Raw genomic sequence first — 22,546 nt, forward strand, 5'->3', positions numbered from 1 at the left:
TTCTTGGGACAAGCTTTGTCGCAGCACCAAAAACATCTATTTTTATTCCCCTTCGCCCCTCACAATCCAACTGCCGAACTTGTGTCATCTTCATCAATAATACAGGCGAGTTCGTCTAGCATCAATATATCCGTAGTCACGCATCTTGTGCCACCGGGCTTTTTCCTCTTTGGCGTGGGAACAATTAACCGAAGCATGTAACCAGGTTTAACATCGCATGTTACTGGACCAGTAAACAAGCCTAGCCAACGTAGGAAGTGGCGCCGGAGTAGGCCGCTTGGAAAGGTTAACAGGATTGTGACGAGGGGTAATGCGAGGGGGATGCGGGGCCCCAGGTCTTCACAAATGACGCAGGTTCTTGCCGAGCGGCCTCTTGGGGGTTTGACCAAGTTTCAAAGGGGAAACCTGATCATCTGATCGGCATTCTTTTTTCGATCTCCCGGTTCTTGACATGTTCACCCCAAATCTCTTCCTTACTTGCAAAGAAAATGACCAACTGTATATCTCTACCAGTTCCAATCACACATCGGAACGGGCCGGTCCCGGCAGAACCAGATCACTCGCCCTTCTACATATGATTGCTTCGATGGATCGTGTCTACATAAAATAGTCCAGTCCTACGGAATAGGACGATTTGGTTGTAGTTCTACAAAGAAGTCATCGTAAATCTGATTAATGCATTGGGATTCAAATAACGACCAAGAACATGGTTTGTGTCGATCAATGATAATCCTGGCGTATATCCAATTATCACTGGTCTTTGGGTTCAACGTGAACATGTTCTTGTCTGGTTCGGATCTACGGATTTTGTCGATCCTTCTGGGTTTCTTGAAAATGAGAATCTCAAATATCGGACCCAGCTACTCCTGCAAGATGGCTTATCCGCCACGCTCCCCAGATATTGGGTTTTTTTAAAAAAAAAAAAAAAGAAAAAAATTTAACAGCACTGAATTCACATTATGGGCCGATGGTCAGAAGGGGGAGGTATCCAAAGATCTTCTGAATGCTTGACAGATCAAAGAATGAACACTAACTATGAGCTGAACCATACACCCTCCCTCTAACGCCACGAAAGAACTCGTGCAATTCAGAAACTCATGGTATCAAGCTCAAATGGAAGATAATATTTCTGATCTAAGAGTACTGAAGAATACGCCTTCCACGTCTAAAGAAACAAACAATTAAAAAGGTCCACGGCGGTAACATGCCGGGAAAGCGAAGAGAGGAGATTTCACACTTCTCCGAGTATTAACAATGTACATGAACACTGTACAATGCCAGCTCTACTCAATCAGCCTTTTTGGAGGCCTTAGTTCTGAGTTTCATCAGACCAAAGACAAGAGCATAAGAGCTAACCACGAAAAGACCGACGAGAGCAGTATCCCGCCAGCCATAGTAGTAGTCAAGAAGATTGACTGTCTGCAGATAATCGGATCCACGAGTGTATTGGCACACACGGCATTCGGTAGCATCGGGGTCCAGCAGATTCATGCGAGCTCCAATGGTTTGCATGTAGTCGGCGAGATATTCACCACAAGTTGTTCCGTTTGGGGCAGTGAAGAGTGCGTACTCTTCTTCTGAGCACTGCACCTTTTTGTCAAAGAGACCGAATACCAGCATACTTCCCATCAAATAGTTGAATGGGTTGAGGTAGTACATCCAGTATCTCCAGAAGGCTTGGATTTGGGCGTAAGGAACAAGGACACCACAGAAGGAGATTAAGGTCTGATCATATTGAAAACATGGTTAGCTTGCATGTCATGAAGAGAATATGAGGGAGAATGAAGAAAAGAACTTACACCCAGAACAAGGGGGTTGATCATGGCAGCCATGTTGGCGTTAGGGGCATAAGCAGCAACGAATTGACCTGGATATTTGGTTAGCTTTTCCCCAAAAAGAATGTAAAGAGAGATCTTACCAATTCCAGTGTACAAGAACTCATACAAGAGGAACACCGTGAACATGGATCCACTCTTGCTGGCCTCAGTTGCCATACCACCGGTCCAATACCAGCAGACAAAGAAGAGAACACCACAAATAATCAAATATGGGATCTCAGAGACAACCAGAGCAAATACAAACGCTTTCCACGAGTACATTTTAGCCTTCTTCTCGCGTGCTTCAAACAGGTCTCGGCGCTCGAGGAAGGTCGGCTGCAATTGGTTAATGACACCAGGGGCAACGAAGATGGCATTGAAGATGAAGAACAACGTCAGTTGTAGGTCACCAACTGAGTCGCCGATCATCCAAAAGCTGAAGCCAACAAACAAACCCGAAGAAATGTGAAGTGCGAACTTGTTGTTAATGTAGTCACTGTTTCGGAATAGGGCAGTTGAGGTACGCTTGAGGACGAGTCCGGTTTGTTCCCAGAGAGAAGTAGCAAACTCCCGGCCATCATCATTGGTTCCAGCGGGCAGGGAAGCAGCAGTTTGAATGATCGAATCAAGGTCCTTAAGCATTTTGGTGTGCTCGGGTGATTCGAGCCAGACATTGTTCCAATCTCGGCCTTGGCTCATTTGACCAGAAACGACATCGATCATATGCTCGGCAGGGTTGGTCTCAGGAGGACATGGTGCACCATAACGTGAGAAGTAGGCCTTAAGTGTTTCGGCATTCTCTCCAATCTCACCAAAGTAGACGGTCTTACCTCCCTTGGCAAGCAAAAGAAGTTGATCAAATTCAGCAAACAGCTGAGCAGAGGGCTGGTGCACAGTAACCAAGACAGCTTGTCCAACGTCTGCCAACTTCCTCAAGAAGCGAACAGTATTGTAAGCACTCTGGCCGTCAAGACCACTGGTAGGTTCATCCAGGAAGATCAGAATACTAGGCTTAGAAACAAGCTCAACGCCAATAGTGACACGCTTTCTCTGTTCAACAGACAAACCAGCTCCGACGCTACCAATCATAGTATCGGCCAAATCATGGAGTTCGAGAAGGTTAATAATCACATCGACATAGGCCAACTTCTCGGAGCGGGGAATGTGGGCAGGTTGACGAAGAAGTGCGGAGAACTCCAATGATTCGCGGACAGTTGCCATCCGCTCGTGAATATCGAGTTGCTCAACATAACCGGCGGAACGTTGGAACGAGACAGGCAGTGGGCGGCCATCGACCATGATAGAGCCGTGAATAGTGCCCTCAGTCTTACGCTGAGCAAGAACATCCAGAAGTGTCGTCTTTCCTGCACCAGAGGAGCCCATGAGAGCACCTAGCATACCAGGTTTCACCCATCCGTGAACCTTATCGAGAAGGACTCGATCGCCGGTCGGTGTCTTGACAGTGTAGGACAGGTCCTTCCATGTGAAGACCGAAGTGTTTCTCACAAGTTGGTTGTCGATGTCGGTAGGCTCTTCGCTGCCCTCAGTGATAGCCTTAGAAGATGCCTGGCCCTCTTCATCCTTCTTCTGATTCTGGAGATGCTTGTGAAGATATTCGCGGGGGATGACCAGTGTGTTGCCAGACTCGGATGCTGACTTCCACCTCGAGGTCGCAACGATGGTAAGGAAAACAAACAGTGCCCACCAGGCCCAGTTGATACCGAAGTTGCGCCAGACGTGAGAATGACTGTATGAAAGAGATGACAGGTAATTGTCACCAAGTACAAAGTTTTGGCCTTGGATGGCACCGCCAACTCCAGCGCAAGATTGATGGTCTTGGGCATTTTCATATCCGGGGCCAGTAGGAATGAGATTGGTGCCAACGCATGGAATGCTTTTTCCATGGAACTCGGTAGCTAGCAACGCTTCAAATCCATAAGCAAGTGGATCAATCCAGAAAATCCAGCCAAGCCAAGGGTGCATCTTCGGCTTTTGGATCATATATCCAGTGTAAAGAACTGTACACATGATTAACAAACCAGAGACCTTGGAAGCACCATCAAAGGTTGAAAAGACAGCACCGACAGCACGGAATAGTGCAGTCATAGCCTAAATCTGATTAGTTTGATTCTGCACCATCGAAAAGAGGGTCTTACCATTGTTGTGGTGAAAACGACAATCCAATAAGTAAAGAAGGCACCGGCCGACATGGTAAGTCCAACCATGAAGTAGACAACCAAGCCAAACATCGAGATTTGGAAAAGTAAAACAGGGATATCAGCAGCAATCTGGGCCAAGCAAAATGCAGCCGGGTGGAAATAGGCGAAACTTTTGTGCTTGATGAGAACTGGTCTTCCAGAGAAAGACTCGGTAACCTCGCTCATCGCAAGCAGACTGTTGTACAGCAAAGAAAAGAATAGTGCACCGGACTTGACGAAGAGGCCGCCAGAGTTATCAGGGGCATTGTAGAACAAGGATCCTGCAATTAGCGCCTGAGCCAGTGTAGCGACCTGCTTAATGATGAAAGTGGCCTTGTCACCCCAAATGATTTGATATTGACGTTGAACACAAATCTTGACCTGATCAACAAAGCCAACAGTGAAAGGACTATTATTAGGAAGCTTCTTGGATGTCTCGAAAGCGACACCCTCCTTGAACTCCCTGGTCCGTTCACGAGCGACATCAGAGTCGGGGTAAGAGTATTCAGCTGTCATCTGAGCATAAATTGGTGACTTTTCATACTCGGCACGAAGAGCCTCTGCGTTGCGAGGGAAGCGGTTCTCGTAGCCATCGCGAATACGTCGCTCGGTCGGAACGGTCACACCAGTGAGGTAGTCGGCGACGTTGGAACCCTCGAGGCAGATGAAACCGGCATCCTCCATGAATGGACGGGCCTGTTCTCTAGGACCGTAGTAAATTTGTTCTCCTTCATCGAGTACGAGCACTTTATCAAAGAGGTCAAAGATACCGTTACCGGCCTGATAAAGAGTGACGATTGTCGTGAGACCAAGGACGTCGGTCATGGCTCGAATAGCCTTGGCCCATTCGAGGGCAGTGGAAGCATCAAGACCACGAGTCGATTGATCCCAGCAGAAAACGGATCCTCGAGTAGCCATGCATTCAATAATCGACACTCGCTTGCGCTCTCCTCCTGACACGCCACGGACGTATTCGTTTCCAACCTTGGTGTCTTCGGTATGGGAGATTCCGACAGACTCAAGAAGGAACTTCTTTGATGCCTGCTGATACTCCGAGGCAGTCATGCCCTCCGGCAAGTTAAAGGGGACCTTGAGGCGGGTTGCAAAGTCCATGGTTTGGCCGACGGTAAGAGTTGGGAAGAAGATCTCTTCCTCGCTGTTGAGAACAATCTGACCGCGATAATTTTCGGCTTCTTTGGTGTTCATCGAGCCAAACCGTATCTCACCTTCCACGGATTTATACCCCCCGCGCTTATTAGCGAGCATTTTCAACAATGTCGAACAACCAGACCCCGGTCGACCCAGAACGAGGAGCATTTCTCCAGGTCGGACATTTCCGTGGCTCTCTCGAACAATGGTCCGCAGAGGAGGTTTTCTGCGGCTATCCTGGATTTTCTGGGGAATGTTGAACTGCGATAGGACCGTCTCGTTGACCGCCGCTTCGGCACTGGTAACCTGTACAGATAGATCCTTCCAGGTCACACCGAGCGTTTGCTGTTTGAACCCTGAAGCCAGGTTCCGGGCATTGTCTTCTTGGAGACGCGAGAGCATACCCCAGCTGTTGCTTTTGATCTCCGACGACTCTTGTGGTGGAGTTTCAGAGCCGGCAATCGTCATGGCGCTTTCGGTGTCATATGGAATATCATCCGACCCTGCACGGGCAGGCTTCTCCGAATCCGCCATAATGATCGCAGAGTTTGAGATGAAACATTCAACCAAGCAGAAAGGGGACAGGGGGGGGAAAGATGTTAGATTTTAACAGCCCTGATAACTTATATCGGGGTGGGTCTACAGCAACAATCACAAATCTGAGACCGAAGTCCGAACCCGACGGACAAACAGATTAGGCAATCATCGGGATGAACTTTGGAACCGCAGCATGGAGGGCACAAGTCACATTGCTCTAGAACCCCTTGGCTGCAGGTTATTCGCTGTCAATATTGCGCAGTCCACTTCACTGCCAGCCAAAGTGGACCTCGGGACTCATTTCCTTCAGGAACCCGCTTACTCAGCGGGACTTGATACGTGGTAACCCTAGGTAGTTAACTTAGTCCTGGAGGATTGCCCAGGTGAGATCCCATCGATAGCATCCGTGTCGATTGTACAGTATCAGATCCGGGCCTCACAGTCGGGTGGCTGCAGGAGATACACATCAACTCTGTTTTCTAATGCCTTGGACGAATCCCAAGAGCGAAGGATTCCATTCCACTTTTTATACTCCAAACGGACCAATCGGACGCTGGATTGCTCCTCTTGTTCCGCTGATCTAAGCGGAAGGGCCTCGGAGTAATTCAACGCCCGAAACAATTGAAACTCGGGCAGAGTTGAATTGCCGACAGGATGCATATTGTGATTGCCCTATCAGATGGGTTGGTAAGCGATAATTTAGGCGATTTGCCCTGAACTGGGGATTTCCCGTGAGCTCTGACATGTGGTTCGTTTCATCTTCGTGAAGCTAGTCCTGTGATATGGATGTTTCAAATCATTCAGATCCCCTGGGCTTCCTTGCAAGTTGATTTGTTATGCTTGCCTTACTATTGATATTCAGTGGCATGGAAGGGACGGTAAGGTCCTGATGGGTATGAATATTCCTGACTAGTAAACTCGTGCATATGATTCATTTCTTTCAACCCCGATCGATCTTTTATTACCATGTGATTTCCAAGTATACAGGATGAGCATGGTAATATATCCGCATATATCCGAGCCTGCAAGGGGGTATAGCCGAAGATCAGTCTTTGTTGTCGTCCAACTTTTGACTGGCAATATCGCTGGAGAGATCCAGAATTGAACTTGCTATAATCTGCAAGATGGAAACAGTACACTCCATGACCCGAGATACCCAGTTGCGAAGTTCAACGGCAACATGAGAGTCAACACCATATTCAGAAACTGGATGAGAGAGATCGATGTTCTCTACTGGCACAGCAAGATGAAGAGCGATCTTCCGCCTCATTGCTTCGCAGATGACCAGTGTGGCCTGTTCCACCGTTCTGGCTGCTTGAAGCTCCACCTTAAAACTGTCCCCCCAATCACTGAGCATGGTAGCTTTTCCATGAGTTTGAAACTTGCGACGGAAATGAGAGAACAAGGGAGTGCTGAAATTACCCAGGGATCGCTCCTCTTTCCATTGACCAAGTCCGGTTACTATTTGGGTTTCTCGGCATGGAGGTTGGGATATCGCGACTTGAATCAACGAGAGAAGCGTTTGGGTATCGGTGCCTTCGAACCCTTGTTTCTCCATCTTTTTTGATAGCTCCCGGTTCTCTGCGAGGTAACCAACATCTGTGATCGTGCCAAGATCCAGTGATACGGCCGAAAGCCCTAGACCCCTTCGATATGCGGCAAATGAATCCTGGAAAGAACAGCCAGCCGCATATGCAGCCTGGGTTGCATTTCCAATCACACCGCTGATGGAAGAAAGCATGAGAAAGAAGTCGAGGTCTTTCGGCAAATGTCGGTGCAGATTCCATGTCCCTGCGCACTTGGGCCCCATGACTTCTCGATAATCATCTAAGCTCATGTTTTCAATATGAATGTCCTAGCAACTTTCCGTGAGTATGGGCACATTGTAATCAAATATTCGTACTGACCTTCACAACCATAGCCCCCTGGATAACTCCTCGGATTGGAGGCGCGCAGTGAGAAACGTCCACAATCATTTGTTGGACTTCAATCTCGTTGAATATGTTACAGACCTGAACCATAACCTGAACTCCTTTCTCCTCCAGCTCCCTTACTGTTGTCTGTGACTTTTCTTTGGACAAGCCACTTCTATTAAGAAGCACCAAACTCTTGGCGCCGTTCTGAACCATCCATAAAGCCACCTCACGTCCAATTCCACCAAGTCCGCCAACCAAAAGATAGGATGCAGTCGCACTGAACAATGGTTCGGATGGTTTGGGGAGTGTGGCCTGGTTTTGATAAGCGATTACCCTTTTTCTTGGAATCCAATGTGAGATTTACCATGACAAGATCATCTGACGCCGCAGAAACGACAATGTGTCGCTTGATAGATGCCTCTTCGACAGCCTGTCTGATTTGAGAAACGTTGTATACCGCAGTCCCTGGTAGACCTTTGAGTCGTCCTTCTTGAAATAGTCGAAATACCTCAGACCAGATATGGTTTGCGAGATTTCTCCTTTCCTTTTGGAAGTCAAACATGTTGAATGATGACAACGATATGTTTTGAGAACGGGAGACTCTTTGAGTTCTTGACCTGTCATTGGCAATCCTAATGAAGTGACCAAATGGCGCGGTGCAACTTTGAATCTGGTCATCATCTGTCCCAAGACTAATCACTACCTTTGCCTTCTCGCCGTGAGTCAACCGCGTCAAACTCTTCAGAATATCATCTTGCCCATCAATGAAGATATTTTTGGTAGGTATTCGAAATCGACATGATAACAGAAATGCTTCTGTGGAATCTTGAACGGTCACGAAGATTTCGTTTCCTTTCATTTTAAGCAATTCCAGAATCGCCTGTCCACACCAACAGCCCGCCCGGTGCACAAGGATGACCTCGTTTGATTGAAGACACCACAAATAGTATTTATCGATATAATATGCAGTGGAATACGCGACAGGCAATGCCGAAGCAAGCTCGAATGACATTTGATCACTGATTCTCTGAAATGCCGCTGCTCGATCATGGTAGAAACTTCTGGCGGTGCCAGTCCCAAGACACGCCACTCGATCTCCAATGGAAATACCGCAAACACCAGCACCGACATTGTATACAACTCCACTGCATTCGAGGCCAAACATGTCATCCGTGTTGCAATCGTGGGTGTCTCTCCACAGATCTTGTTCGCTGAGGCCAAATGCATGTACTCGGATTCCAACGTACCCGGCTGGAAGTTCCATCAATGCGCAGTCCTCGACAAAACGAGGATCTTCCAATCCTCTCGATAAACGCAAAGGCCGCTTTTTTAGGTGGAAATACTGTTCAGAAACAGTCTCAGTGTCACGGAGATTGACTACCGCCGTGCTTGTATATGAATCTTCCAACACGCGTGGAATCAAGACTGTTCCATTTCTTTCTGCAAATTCAGTGTCGTCGTTAGCGCCTCCACGGAGGAATCGGGTGGCAAAGAATTGAGCAAGTAGTTCTGCGGAATGAGACTCGGATAAAGGGTTTTGTGCATCTAGATCAAGAGTGATGATCAGATTGACACCGGATTCGGCACGCGCTGTTCGTGCAAAGCCCACTGCAAGGTTGGCATTCGGGTTGACGGACTCGATCGTGCCACCTCTAGTGACCCAGAGAATACCCGCACTATGCATGAATGTTGCTTTGATTTTGTCTAATGTGGTTCCATCTGGAGCAGCTAGTAAAGTCTCTTTCTGAGAGTCCAGTACCAGGCATATTCGACCCTCTGTTTCCACATCCTCGATGCTTCGCACGTCCACTTCACAAGCGAGACGCTCCAGTTGGAGAACTAAATCGGCAACAGCTATCCCAGATTCACCATCACAGATAATTGAAACCTTCGCAGTTGACTTGTCGAACTTTTCCTTGCGTGCGACGATGAACTGATGATTCTCTTCGCAATTTTTATCTGTAAAAACATTGACCGCAGTGAACTGCGCCTCACGCAGTGTTTCGTCCCATTGCCACTCTGGCCAACCACCTTGGCCAAGACAAAACTCTTCTGCAGATAAACAGTGCAGGGCACTGAACAAGAGGTTTTTCACGATATTTTGCTTTGGGTGGAAAGGGCTGATCGCAATCAATGACCCAAGGGGCTTAAGAAGGTCATAAATCTTGCAAAGAGCATTTTGCTCACATTGTGAAGTACACAAACCATGAGGTAATATGACAATGTCAAACGAGCCTTCTTCCAATCCCTGTGTGGCAAGGTCTTCTCTTGGATCTAGGAGCTTGCAATCAACCAAGTCCGACCACGGTTCCAGCCGCTTCATGGCATGCTCTAGTACAATTCGACTTTCATGGGCAAATGTGTATTTTCCAAGGTGAGGTATCTGGGCGGAATGTGCAAGTTGTTCGAGGAATAGCTTAGAAACTTGTCCTGTGCCAACTCCAAACTCGAGAATCGATATGTCCGGTTTTTTGTGGCCAATCAAGTCTAAATAACGACTGGTTGCTTTGTATGATGAATCTGTAGAGAAAATATCCCAAAATGTGTCCAATAGATGATGATCCTTTATCACATCGGTGAAGTCCATCTGGGCTCTGATTATAGGCACCAGATTTTCGCCAATGGAGCGCAGCAGACTTTCTGTTGAGCTTGACTGCAGATCCTGGAATTCGGCTTTCAAGTCGTGGTGTTCTTCCTCGTACCTGTCAAGAACATCTTGCAGATGACACCTGAACCTGCGGTGGGAAGTGTGAAGTTTCCTTGCTTCCATTGCAGTGACTTCGTCTAAAGCAGTCTTGATAAAACCCACCGCGCATTTCTCGAGTTCTGCTTGACATATAAGCTCCTGAGTTGGCTGATCTTCCTGCTCAAATAAGAATGTTGCATTTTCGTTGGAAAGAAAATACGAATCGGCTTTCCATTCAATACGATAAGTCCTTTGGCTTTCTTGAGCAACGAGATGCCCTCTCTCGCGCTCAAGCCGTGTACATCGCAGACCACGAATCGAGATGCTGGGTTCCATTTCGGAGTGTTTATCGTTGCAATCAACGACCACGATAGATGCCATCACATCTTTCCTCGGGCCTTGTCGCACATGGGTGCAAATGCTCATGATATTGCCCGCCGAAGAACTGACACCTGAAGAAACAATCATCTCCTCGATTGAAATTGGGATAGCCGGCCCATCTTGAATATCCATGCCATGTGTCAAAGCAGCAAACACAGCATGAAATATGCTGTCTAGCGTGCAAGGGTGGATCAGAAGATCATGCTGGAATGCGCATGGCATCGCTGATCTAGTGTCTGGCACAGTGACTTCTGCAAAGCAAGCCCCCTCCTGGGTGACATGTGCTGTGCTCAAATTGGCGAAGCATGGTCCGTACTCCAGTCCTATCTGATGAAGCTTCTGATAGAAGTCCTGAGTGTCGATTACGGATATTCCATGGACTTCAGTTCCCAAGGGCACCATCGCATAGTTATCGGTTTCCCTGGGTTCGTCGACTGAAACACCAATTCTCCTCTGTGAGCCGACCAGCCCGGTGCAATGCTCGGTCCATCGATTGTCCCCCGAGATTGAATAGATATGAAATTCGTATAGCTCATGAGGCTTGTGAATTGACTCCCGAATAGACACCATAATCTCGACGGCCGAAGTCTCGTTGAGAACTAGTGCGGATTTGATCGACACATCACGCAGCACATACCGGGCAATATTGTCTTCGCTCTTCACCAGCTGCATGGAAGCTTCTATTGCAATAGCCAAATATCCTGCAGCGGGAAACACAATACTCCCTTGGATCTTGTGATCGAGAAGCCACGGGAGCTCCGAAGTCCGAAGAAAGTTCCTCCAGCGAGGCTCACATGGGCAATGCATGTTATCTGGCACCCCAAGAATATCATTTCGAGGTAGGCTTCTGTTTCTGAACATCTTGCTAAGTCGTGGTTCAGCCCAATATGATCTGGCATGGTTCCAAGTGTATGGTGGCAGATCGACCAGCAACTGTGGGACGCAGGTTTCTTCAGATCCCTGTGGCCTATTGATCGCACCAAAGTTCACTGGGTAGTTCAAAGATGCCAAAGTGGCAGCCATGCCGAGTGCAGCTGTAACAGCGTTTTCTTTCCGCTTCAAGACACTGGCGTACACAATATCGGCAGAGTTCAGTTTTGGGTCTGCTCGTAGTATTTGTTTGATTGGCCCAGAAAGGGCAGCATGCGGACCGATTTCGACCAGACAGTCGATGTTGGCTTTTTGGGCTGTTCCAACTCTTCTAGATCTTACTGTTTCAGTATTACCAGACCGCTGCGTGTTTGTTTCGAAACACAGATTTCTCACTGAATCTGCAAATTTCACTTGTCCGATCAGGTTTGAGACCCAGTAGTTTGTGTCCAGCACCTCTTGCGACAGCATCTCCCCAGTGACCGACGAGAAGAATGAGATTGATCTTTTTCCCCTCTCGTCCTGCAGGTGATCTTGGCTCTGAGGCTCGATGTACTCGATGAACCGGCGATACTCATCTGCAACAAGTGCCATATGCGGGGAGTGATACGCGACATCCACGACAAGTTGCCGTGTGAAGACTGGCTTATTCTTCAGTAGCTGCGCAAGAGCAGCAATGGCAAGATTATCACCAGATACTGTCACACTGGATGGACTATTGATACACGCCACCACGAGGTGTCCACATGGGAGCCGATCAATGTATTTCTGGACATCTTCGGCAGACAATCCCACTGCGATCATGGCTCCCCGGGTCTTGTAGTCGTCCAATACCTGGCTTGCTACGACGCCACGATAATATGCGACTGACATCGCATCTTCCACACTGAGCGCTCCGACAGCATAAGCTGCTGCAATTTCCCCACTGGAATGACCGGCTACAGAGTCTGGATAGATATCCCACGAATACAGTAGATTGACGAGTGCTATCTGCAGTGCTGTGCAGATAGTCTGGCTGAGACGTGGATGATTCAAGTCTGAATCTTGGGGACACTTTTTGAGCTCCGCTTTATAGGAATTGAGGTTAGCGCAGGCATGAATTTAAGGAGATTAAGTCATCCAAACCTTCAACTAAGAATGGAGCTCCAATGACTTCCAGCCAACTATCGATCGCCAGGACTGAGTTGCGAAAGACCGGATATGCCTGGAGTAGTTCCTGTCCCATCCCAACCCATTGTGCGCCTTGGCCAGTGAAGATGAATCCCACTCTTGGTCTTCGTAACCCACTTTTAGCTTTGATGTTCTGAGCGAGAGATGTAGCCAAGTCTTCAATTGTATTGGCCACAACGGCAACTTTCCAGGTAAGATTTGAACGCCGCTCGTTCAGTGTGAAAGCGAGATTATCTAGCAACTTTTCGTTGTCAAGCCTGGCGCCTCTGTCGAGGATATAGCTTCTGAGAACTTGCATTTGTTGTGCACAAGACCTTTCGTCGAAGCCAGAGAGCATGAATATGCGCGATGGACTGATCGAAGTATCTCGATTCGCTTCTTCCTCTGTGTCAATTGACGTAGCTGATGACATACAGGATTTTTTGCTCAGGTCTCGACTTGTGAGATATCCCATGGCATCTTCTAAAATCACATGGGCATTGCTTCCTCCGTATCCAAAGCTGTTGACCGAAACTCGATGTGGACCGGTGCTCTCCCACGGCTCAGTGAGTAATTGTATCTATGAAATTAGCAATGGGTTCTGTATTGAGCGACTCGAACAAACCTTCAGTCTCCAATCGTCTAGAGAGATACGCGAATTAACTGTCTGAAAATTACAATTCGGCAAAAATATGCGGTTCTCCAACATCAAAACCGCTTTGATCACACCAGCAATACCACTTGCACCCTCCAAATGCCCAACATTGGTTTTGATGGAGCCTATCCGCAATCGATCATCCAAAGAACGACCAGGTCCAAATACTCGGCCAATAGCACCAGTCTCAATTGGATCACCAGCTTGCGTGCCTGTACCATGGGCCTCAACAAACTCCGTCTCCGATGGATCAAGACCAGCTCGAGCATACACGCTTCGGATCAATGACTCCTGAGCAGCACCACTGGGCAGCGTTATACCTGGTGTACGTCCGTCCTGATTGGATCCAGTGCCTCTGATCACAGCTCTGATAGTGTTTTTGTCGCGCAAAGCACTGGCCAGAGGTTTGAGAATAAGACAAACAATAGCTTCGCCACGCGCATACCCGTTCGCCCTCTCATCAAATGAATAGCATTTCCCATCGGGCGATAGAAATCTGGAACATGGTCAGCAGTATTCCTTCATTGTCAATATCATATTTATCGTACTTCATCATACTCATGGTTGACATGAATTCATGACTCAAGATCAAATTGACACCCGCTGCGATCGCCGCAGAGGCATCCCCTGTCTGTAGACTCTGGCATGCCAAATGGAGTGCTACCAAACTTCCTGAGCAGGCTGTATCTATTGTGACACTTGGTCCTTTCAAATCGAAGAAATAGGATATTCTGTTGGCTGTCATTGCCCTGGACTGTCCAGCATTTGTGCATTGGTACATTGGCACGCATTCCGGATCTCTTAGGAGGATATCTGTGTAGTCTGCTGAAAAAGACCCGACAAAGCAGGATGTGTTTGTGCCTGTCATTTGGGCGATTGGGACGCCAGCTGGTTATTGTTAGAACGTAGGTTTGATGCATTGATACATGGAATTTTGTTACCATTCTCCAGTCCCTCATATATGACTTCTAGCAGAAGTCTCTGTTGGGGGTCCATCACCTACCAAGTGAGTGTAAGGATAGTATCCACGATCGTGCAAGTGGTACTCACCGACGCTTCGTCATTCGTCATGTTGAAGAACGGCGCATCAAAAAGAGACACATCTTCTTCCAGAAAATGCCCTCCTTCCACGTTGATCTACTGACACTTGGCTGCTATCCTTGTGACGGACTTGGAGAACCTACCGTTCCATGTCTAGAATGATCCGGGTGGTAGAAAGCCGCATTGTTCCATCTTTTGTCCGGTATCTGAGTCCAGGATTCTCTGCCATCACGTATCATCTCCTCCAACTTTTCGACATTGCGGGCATTTCCAGGTCCTCGAAAGCCGATACCTACTATCGCAATTGGCATACAAGAGTCTTCATCCACTGGTTTCATACCACCTTGGGCTTCATCATTCTTTGAAAATTGGTCAGTCATCTTTCTTTCGGGTTGCTGAACTATAGATCACGGCAATATCTTTGGTACCAGCGCAGAATTAATATTGCTCGGGCAATTCCTGGTCCCGGTTCGTGGTTGGTATGTCAGTCGGGCCAGTCAGCAACCCACAGATTGAACCTCTAGGATTATCATGCGATGCCTGGTTTGACATCGCAAAACCTCGGGATGAAAAGGTTTGTCGTCTCACTTGCACCAACTTAGTATCCGGGTGCAACCCTCGGCGGCAAAATAAGCTACAGACCACGGTGTGCCTCTTTCTGAAATCGATCGTGCATTCGGGAAACTCATCAATCACGAATCATCACTATGCTTTCTGTCGCACAACTACCAAGATACTAGACTATCTTCCACGAGGTCCCCAAGCACTTCAATTGTGAAACAACATCGCACACCCGGCAATACTCACGCTGTACTCTCGTTTCACCAGATGAGAGTCTGACTACACAATTTCCGAATAGCGGTAGCCATCATAACAACATTCTTTCGATCGCTGGGAATATCATGACCCTTCCCATGGACCGCAAAAGTAGAAGTCCGCGCATTACAAATCCCATGCAGTGCCAACGAATACTCAAAAAGCGGATCCTGCGCACCAGCAAGATGCAGACAGGGAACACCAATGAAACCCTGCAAGCCATCATGCACAACTGGCCGCGATCCAGGAGCAGGATCCATCCTGAATGGCGGCAGCGAATTGATGAAGATGGCACAGCGAAACAAGGGCTGCTCCTTCGGGTACATCTTAGCGTAGTGGATCATGAAGCCCGCAGCCAATGTGCCGCCATGCGAAAAGCCCAAGATGCCGTCGAAGGGACCTTCCAAGGCGACTGTTTCATTCAACCGCTCGTACGCCTCCAGGATGTCGGTCTCGTCGCTATCTTCGAGCGAGAATGTCCGTGGGAACCGGTAATAGCTGTAGTACGGGCCTTCATAGTAGCCGGCGATGCCCGGGCCAGGATCTGAGTCGATGTCACCCTCTAGGAAAGAGAATGTTGCTGTATTGTCCTTTTGGAGCTCTTTGATGAGCCCATCTGGTTCTTTTGAGCGGTTGTGTTTCACGAGGGTGGATGTTCAGCGTACTCAATTGCGACTGTAGAATCTGGTGGAGGTTAGTGGTCAGAGACCCCTGTTAGATTAGTGGGGGGTTTGCCTTTTGATTTGTTCCCCAGCCATGGAGACACAATAATCGCAGGGGCATGGTTTGGAGGTGATGCTAGGCAGATACCAAAGACAAAGAAAAGAGGCCGAGGCAGAATTCGCCGTTGTCAGAATGGAGGCTTGACGACGATTGTCTTTTTGGCTTGTCTGTGGCCATTTATACTGCTCTTAAAATTGAATTCTATCCAGCACATGAAGGGTTTGGGGTAATTTCCAGGACTGTATAGACCCTGGAAACCTGCCGGACTACTACGATGTATAGATCGTCGGCCCGAACTCGGCGAATATCCGCACAGACATGTCGATGACAGTTTCCACTTCACTGTACATAATCATCATACACTGTAAGTTACTTGATTTCCTTCAATGTCTACATCAGCTTCATATTCCAAATGGGGCCGGTTATGATTTCTGCCACTTCAAAAAAGTGGCGGTGCCAAGGCAGGGGCGCATGACGTAGTGAAGACAGAGAAATCGCCAGATCTCTCTGAACTTCCCCTTGCCAATAATCGTCAATCGGTCAAGCATCACATCCTAGCGCAATGCCTTGGTCTATTGCACTTCCACAGGCGATCTTCGCCTCCCCCTGTTGGCGGTCTCAACCCCAATCATCGGAGGGACAACAGTAGCCCTGTTGACCAATCGTACGACAGCCAATGACAAGCCAATGACCCATTACCAGGAGAGAGCCCTTCACTGACGTCTACATTTTACTGTACAGGCAAGCAAAACCGCGCAACCTACAGCAAACTCAAACAACCGCCCTACAGTCCCCCCGGCTGGCTCTTCGCGCCGGCCTGGACACTCCTGTACGGGTTGATGGGGTACGCCTCGCACCACGCCACGACCATCGCGTCGCAATCGCTCTCTCTCGCAGTGCGCGATGCCCACTCGACCGCACAGACACTCTACACCACCCAGCTGGCCCTGAACTTCATCTGGATGCCCCTCTTCTTCCGATTGGGGCGACCGGCTGTGGCTCTGGGCGATCTGGCCCTGCTGGCGGGTAACGTGGGTGCGCTGATGGTCAATTGGTGGTCGGCCGATCGCACGGCGTTCTGGTGCTTGGTCCCCTACGCTGCCTGGCTGGGATATGCGGCATATCTCAATGCTGGCTGTGGCATGCTGAATGGCTGGACTTTGCCCGAGAAAGAGCGGTCGGAGTAGATACAAGGCATGACATCTTTAAACCTTAGATTAGAGATCGTCATATCGCCGCTTCTTGTTTTTTTCTTTGCTTCTTTTGGCTATGTATCCTGTTCAGGGATCTCTGGTTTCAAGTGCATGTAAATTGAATGTATCATGTGGTCGACGCAGTTTTCCAGTTTCTACTTTTCTCCTTGTGAATTTTGATCCACTCTGGTGGCGCCGTGAGCTCTCGGCGATTCGTAATGTTCTCGCCCTTGGTGGGTCTGCTTCTATGTATAAGTCTCGAGGGATTATGAACTGCCAATATCACATCATCACATCGCAGAGTGGGGTGTATCTTCTTCATCCTAGGGATTTGCCTGGAATGTTCCTGGGATGTTACAGATTTTCACCATTGCACTCCACCATAGCTCAGGAGGTGGCTGTCAGAACGGAGTTGATGGTGGGCCGGGATCGACAACTTGGGCAGCCCGGTGCCTAAGGGGGGGTGCAAGATAAGGCAATATGATGACAGAGAGAGAGTGATAGTGATGAGAGGGAAAAAAACAAGGCGGGTACAATTTACAGTAGCGTTGGTTCCTTTCCTTGTCCTTATGCTTCTTATCCAAGGAACAATGAACCACTGCGGATAGCTCGGTGCCAACAAGATCGCCACCCAGACCCACACCTCCGTTGATGAACAAGATGGGTACGTACATGTCTGTAGTCGAGTCTAGATTTATTCTCCGGCAGAGCGCAAGGGGGATTTTGGAAGTGTTTCAGGGACTGTTCGGCGGCTGTAGGGAGCTATCAAAGTGTATAGAGTGGGTTTATAGAGTGGGAACTTAGGGTTTAGGCAGAACGAGGAAAAAAATCGCCAGAAAAAAAAAAGGAACAAATAGAAATGCAGGATGGTGTCATGCATTTTCCCTTATCATATGCTCCAAGCTCTAGACTTAAAAGGAGGCATTCTAGTCTCCAGTAGTTAGTAGTCCACTCTAGCCTTAGCGAACTCATATACACTTCGCCGCTTCGAGATCGCTGGTTCCGTGGTTCATTTTGTTTTTTACTTTGCTCTAGACCGTACTTTCTGCTCTGCTTTTCTTAACTATTGAAATCCTACTTTTTGCCCCTCTTCTTTTCTCTTCTTCTCTCTTATCTTTTTTTGAAACTTGGACCTTGGACCTTTCACACTCGTTGCCTTGCAGAGAGGCTTGCAGCCCACCTTCATGTCGGGCATTACCAACCCGCATCCGAGTCCGAATGAAGAATATGCCGAATATCCTCTGCCAACCATTGAATTGCCCAATGTCGAGGATCGCCATCACCTCGAACGAGAGGCGACCGCCGATGTCCACCAATATGACTCGCTCGAGCCACCGGAACCGACACCTCGATCGCATCGAGTGCGCTTCCGTTCCATGAGTCTGAGGCGCAATGAGTCGCGCGATGTGACCGACGGCTCTGATCTGTCGCGCCCATTGTTGCCCGCCGACCTCAGCGAAGTGCCGCTGTCCGGAAGCATCACCCCGCCCGCCCCCACACATTCCAGGCACGGGTCTGGTCTGGCGAACATGCAGACCCTAGATGAAGATCAATCGGAGAAACACGATTTCGCCACCGACATCCATCGCACGACGTCTTCCAAGGACCGATTTAGAGCTGCTGGTCAGCTGCTCCGTCAGAAAACTGCACGGTTGACGGAACGCCTCGGTCGGCCACCGGATGAGGGCGAAGCGCTGAATGCGTCGTACATTCCGGACGATTTTGACAGTATCCCGCTGGAGCAGCTTCAAGCTCGCCGCGCTCGGCATGATGCGGATAGAGCACAAGCATTGGAGAACGGCGAGGAGCTGCATCAGCCTCCCGCCAGTGCCGAGGCGCATCGTCTCGTTCGCAGCATGACCATGGTTCAGGATCAGCTGCGCAAACGCAAACCGCAGAGCGCATACCAGCGGTCGGGCCAGACTACCCCCGAGGGTCTGATCAAAGACTTTGCGCAGCGCCGTCGGTCCAGTGGGTTCGGCGGTGGAAGTGGCATCTTGTCGCAACTGCTGAAGCTCCAAGCGACCACCACGGGCAGTTCCTCGCGCGCCGAGAGTGTGATTACCGATGACTCCGACAGCGACACGCAGGTGTCTTCGGGCACGACCACGCCCAAGAAGGGCTCCCGCTCTCCGACTATCACCCCATCCATGCCCACCTCTGGTTCCGCTACACCGCGCAAGGAAAAGCTCAAGTGGTACAAGAAACCGTCTCATCGCTCTACCTCCTCGTTGATCAATGCCTCGATGAACCTGAGCACTACCAGCTTGCCCGCCGTGGCTGATGTCACTCCCGGCGCGAAACGCAGAAAGGCCAAGCGCAAGACTCGCCTGGAGGATGAGATCCGTGTGACGGTACACATCGCAGAGATCATTGCGCGACAACGCTATATCATGCAACTGTGCCGTGCGCTCATGCGATACGGTGCCCCGACTCATCGTCTCGAAGAGTACATGCAGATGACGGCCCGTGTTCTGGAGGTTTCGGGTCAGTTCCTGTATCTACCGGGATGTATGATCATGTCCTTTGATGACCCGACCACCCGCACAGCTGAAGTCAAACTTGTGCGTATGGTGCAGGGTGTCGATCTTGGGCGACTGGCCGATACGCACAATGTCTACAAGAACGTTGTTCATGATTTGATCGGCGTCGAGGAGGCCACTCATGAGCTGGATGAGATCATGCAGCGCAAGCCCCGATTCAACAAATGGATCTTGGTGGTGATGTACGGCCTGGCTAGTTCCACTGTTGGTCCGTTCGCTTTTAGCGCACGACCGATTGACATGCCTCTGATTTTCTGTCTGGGCTGTTTAGTCGGTCTGATGCAGCACGTCTTGGCACCTAAATCAACATTGTATTCCAATGTCTTCGAGGTCACGGCTGCGGTTTTAACCTCATTCCTAGCCCGTGCGTTTGGCAGTATTAGGGTTACTCGGAATGGGCAATCCGAGGAGCTTTTCTGCTTCTCGGCTATGGCTCAGTCGTCTATCGCGTTGATCTTGCCTGGTTTCATGGTTCTGTGCAGCAGTCTGGAACTGCAATCTCACCAGATGATCGCTGGATCGATCCGCATGGTGTATGCCATTATCTACTCTCTGTTCTTGGGTTACGGTATTACGGTCGGAACTACGATATACGGTTTAATGGATGGAAACGCAACCTCCTCGTCAACATGTTCGGGTCTCGATGTCTACGGCTCAACGTACCTACGCCAATTCCCCTTCGTGGCCATCTACGCCGTCTTCCTCGCCATTGTCAATCACGGCAAGTGGAAGCAGATGCCTGTCATGGTCTTCATCGCTGTCTCCGGATACATTGCCAACTACTTCAGCACCACCAAGCTCGGGTCTCAATCCGAAGTCGCCAACACTGTCGGTGCTTTCACAATCGGTGTCTTGGGCAATCTCTACAGTCGATTATGGCACGGTCATGCAGCCACTGCCATTCTCCCCGGTATCTTTGTGCTCGTGCCATCTGGTCTCGCATCTAGTGGATCTTTGATTGCCGGAATCCGATACGCCGACGAGGTCCGACAGAATCTCAAAAATAACGGCACCAGTTCATCGACCAGCGTTCTTTCCGAAACCTCAGTGGCTAGTCTTGGATTTGGTATGATTCAAGTCGCCATTGGTATTACAGTCGGACTCTTCATTGCCGCCTTGGTTGTCTATCCATACGGCAAGAAGCGCACTGGCCTTTTCAGCTTCTAAGCATTTTTTGCCTTTTACATATTATTTCTGTTGTACATCTTTGATTTTCTTGTTTATTTTTTTATTTTTATCTTTTTACATCTCGGGTTCAGCGTTTTTAAGCGATTGAGATTTACTTTGTTGCATTTCAAAATTTTCGTGGGAAAGTCATTGAGCGATTTTAGATTTACACGATGTCCATACACTTGCTTCATAATGTCAGATACAGATACACATACAGATACAGATACAATACACATACCCATACTGGTACTCATTCACATGCATTCTCACATCCAGTCAGACTCAACCATCTAGACTCAACGCCTCTATCATCAACCGTAAGCCACCACGAAGCTGCCTCCCGCCTCCAGTCGGAACCTGCCGACCATGACACATCGGCACATCGCCAGTGCGCAAAAACAAAAAAAAAAAGTCTAACAAAGCAAAGGGACTCACCTAAACAACTACCAAACACCCTAAAGCAATCATGACCATTGAACAAACCAAGCCAAAAATGCGTCGCCCAGTCCAAACAGACATCATAACCTCAACGCGGGGCGGCGTAATCGAAAACCGCCACAGCGTCCACGCAGCAGTAACAAACACAAAAGGCGAGCTGCTATTCAGCGTCGGCGATCCCCATCGCCTCACCCTAGCCCGCTCAGCAGCAAAACCAGCCCAAGCACTAGCCATCCTCGAAACAGGCGCAGTCGACAAATACAATCTAGACGAAGGCGATCTGGCTTTCATGTGTGCGTCGAACAGCAGCGAAGAACGACACATCGCCCGGGCACGCAGTATGCTCCGGAAGGTCGGTGCCAGCGAGTCCCACCTTCAATGCGGGGGCCATGTTCCGCTTTCGGAGTCTGTTCATCGAGACTGGATTAAGCGGGATGTCGTGCCTGGCGCTGTGGGCAGTAATTGTGCTGGGAAGCATGTTGGTATGATTGCCGGTGCGATGGTTCTGGCGGGTGAGAAGGGGATGACGGGATATCATTTGCCGACGCATCCTGTTCAGGTTCATGTTCGTCGGGTTGTGGATGAAGTCTGTGGTCTTGGTCGTGGGGATGAATCGATCTGGGGTCTTGATGGCTGCAATCTCCCGGCTCCGGCTTTTGAGCTCCATTATCTGGCCCGTATGAATGCTGCGTTTGCCTCTGCTGCTGATTATGTGGCTGCGCATCCTGCGTCTGTGAGCACGGGTTCCAGGACGGATGCCATGAGTCGTGTCTTTAACGCTATGTGGCAGTATCCCGGACTGGTTGGTGGGGAGGGTCGTTTCTGCACTTTGCTCATGGAGGCGTATGGTGGGTTACTGATTGGGAAGCTTGGGGCGGACGGGTGTTATGGGATTGGAGTGCGGGAGTGTGAGGCAACGAGGAAGTTGGGGGTGGATGGGGCGCTGGGGATTTCGGTTAAAATTGAGGATGGCAATGTTGGGGTTCTTTATTCGGCTGTTATGGAGGTTTTGGTGCAGTTGGGTATTGGGGTTGGGGAATTTGAGGGTGGAATCCCTTTCGTGCTGAGGAAGTTCCATCATCAGAAGATTATCAATACGGTTGGCGTTGAGACGGGGGTTTTGACTCCTTGTTTGAAGGTGTTGGCTGTGAATTGAGGGAACAGTAAGTGATTCAGACTTGAGCCTAGTATCATTCAAAACTATATACATTCATAATTTCAGCCAAGACCGACATCGTTCTAAGATTCAGACATTTCTGCCAGT

The 22,546-nt window shown here is 49.1% G+C and overlaps 6 protein-coding genes across 6 annotated transcripts; 3 read left to right on the forward strand and 3 right to left on the reverse strand.

Annotated features, from left to right (window-relative positions):
- Window positions 1–1,287: 1,287 nt before the first annotated feature.
- Window positions 1,288–5,698, reverse strand: N7511_002539 (putative ABC multidrug transporter; the record flags this gene model as incomplete). Its single annotated transcript, XM_057124964.1, has 4 exons — window positions 1,288–1,725; window positions 1,800–1,867; window positions 1,919–3,926; window positions 3,974–5,698. The coding sequence occupies 4 exons, from the start codon at window positions 5,696–5,698 to the stop codon at window positions 1,288–1,290; spliced, it is 4,239 nt and encodes a 1,412-aa protein (XP_056987123.1).
- Window positions 5,699–6,746: 1,048 nt separating this feature from the next.
- N7511_002540 (putative polyketide synthase) lies at window positions 6,747–14,779 on the reverse strand (the record flags this gene model as incomplete). The annotated part of the gene is made up of 9 exons (XM_057124965.1): window positions 6,747–7,556; window positions 7,609–7,929; window positions 7,982–12,621; window positions 12,680–13,283; window positions 13,329–13,854; window positions 13,907–14,246; window positions 14,300–14,357; window positions 14,409–14,495; window positions 14,543–14,779. The coding sequence occupies 9 exons, from the start codon at window positions 14,777–14,779 to the stop codon at window positions 6,747–6,749; spliced, it is 7,623 nt and encodes a 2,540-aa protein (XP_056987124.1).
- A 441-nt stretch (window positions 14,780–15,220) lies between these two features.
- On the reverse strand, window positions 15,221–15,998 carry N7511_002541 (putative DUF341 family oxidoreductase; the record flags this gene model as incomplete). The annotated part of the gene is made up of 3 exons (XM_057124966.1): window positions 15,221–15,831; window positions 15,881–15,899; window positions 15,951–15,998. The coding sequence occupies 3 exons, from the start codon at window positions 15,996–15,998 to the stop codon at window positions 15,221–15,223; spliced, it is 678 nt and encodes a 225-aa protein (XP_056987125.1).
- Window positions 15,999–16,500: 502 nt separating this feature from the next.
- On the forward strand, window positions 16,501–17,125 carry N7511_002542 (TspO/MBR family protein; the record flags this gene model as incomplete). The annotated part of the gene is made up of 2 exons (XM_057124967.1): window positions 16,501–16,546; window positions 16,680–17,125. 2 exons carry the CDS (start codon window positions 16,501–16,503, stop codon window positions 17,123–17,125), a joined length of 492 nt encoding a protein of 163 aa, XP_056987126.1.
- A 1,190-nt stretch (window positions 17,126–18,315) lies between these two features.
- On the forward strand, window positions 18,316–20,841 carry N7511_002543 (threonine/serine exporter family protein; the record flags this gene model as incomplete). The annotated part of the gene is made up of 1 exon (XM_057124968.1): window positions 18,316–20,841. The coding sequence occupies one exon, from the start codon at window positions 18,316–18,318 to the stop codon at window positions 20,839–20,841; it is 2,526 nt and encodes an 841-aa protein (XP_056987127.1).
- A 496-nt stretch (window positions 20,842–21,337) lies between these two features.
- Window positions 21,338–22,438, forward strand: N7511_002544 (asparaginase; the record flags this gene model as incomplete). Its single annotated transcript, XM_057124969.1, has 1 exon — window positions 21,338–22,438. The coding sequence occupies one exon, from the start codon at window positions 21,338–21,340 to the stop codon at window positions 22,436–22,438; it is 1,101 nt and encodes a 366-aa protein (XP_056987128.1).
- Between the last annotated feature and the right edge of the window lie 108 nt (window positions 22,439–22,546).

Source organism: Penicillium nucicola, assembly GCF_028828085.1.
Source record: "Penicillium nucicola strain IBT 29836 chromosome Unknown utg000002l, whole genome shotgun sequence".
NCBI lineage: Eukaryota > Fungi > Ascomycota > Eurotiomycetes > Eurotiales > Aspergillaceae > Penicillium > Penicillium nucicola.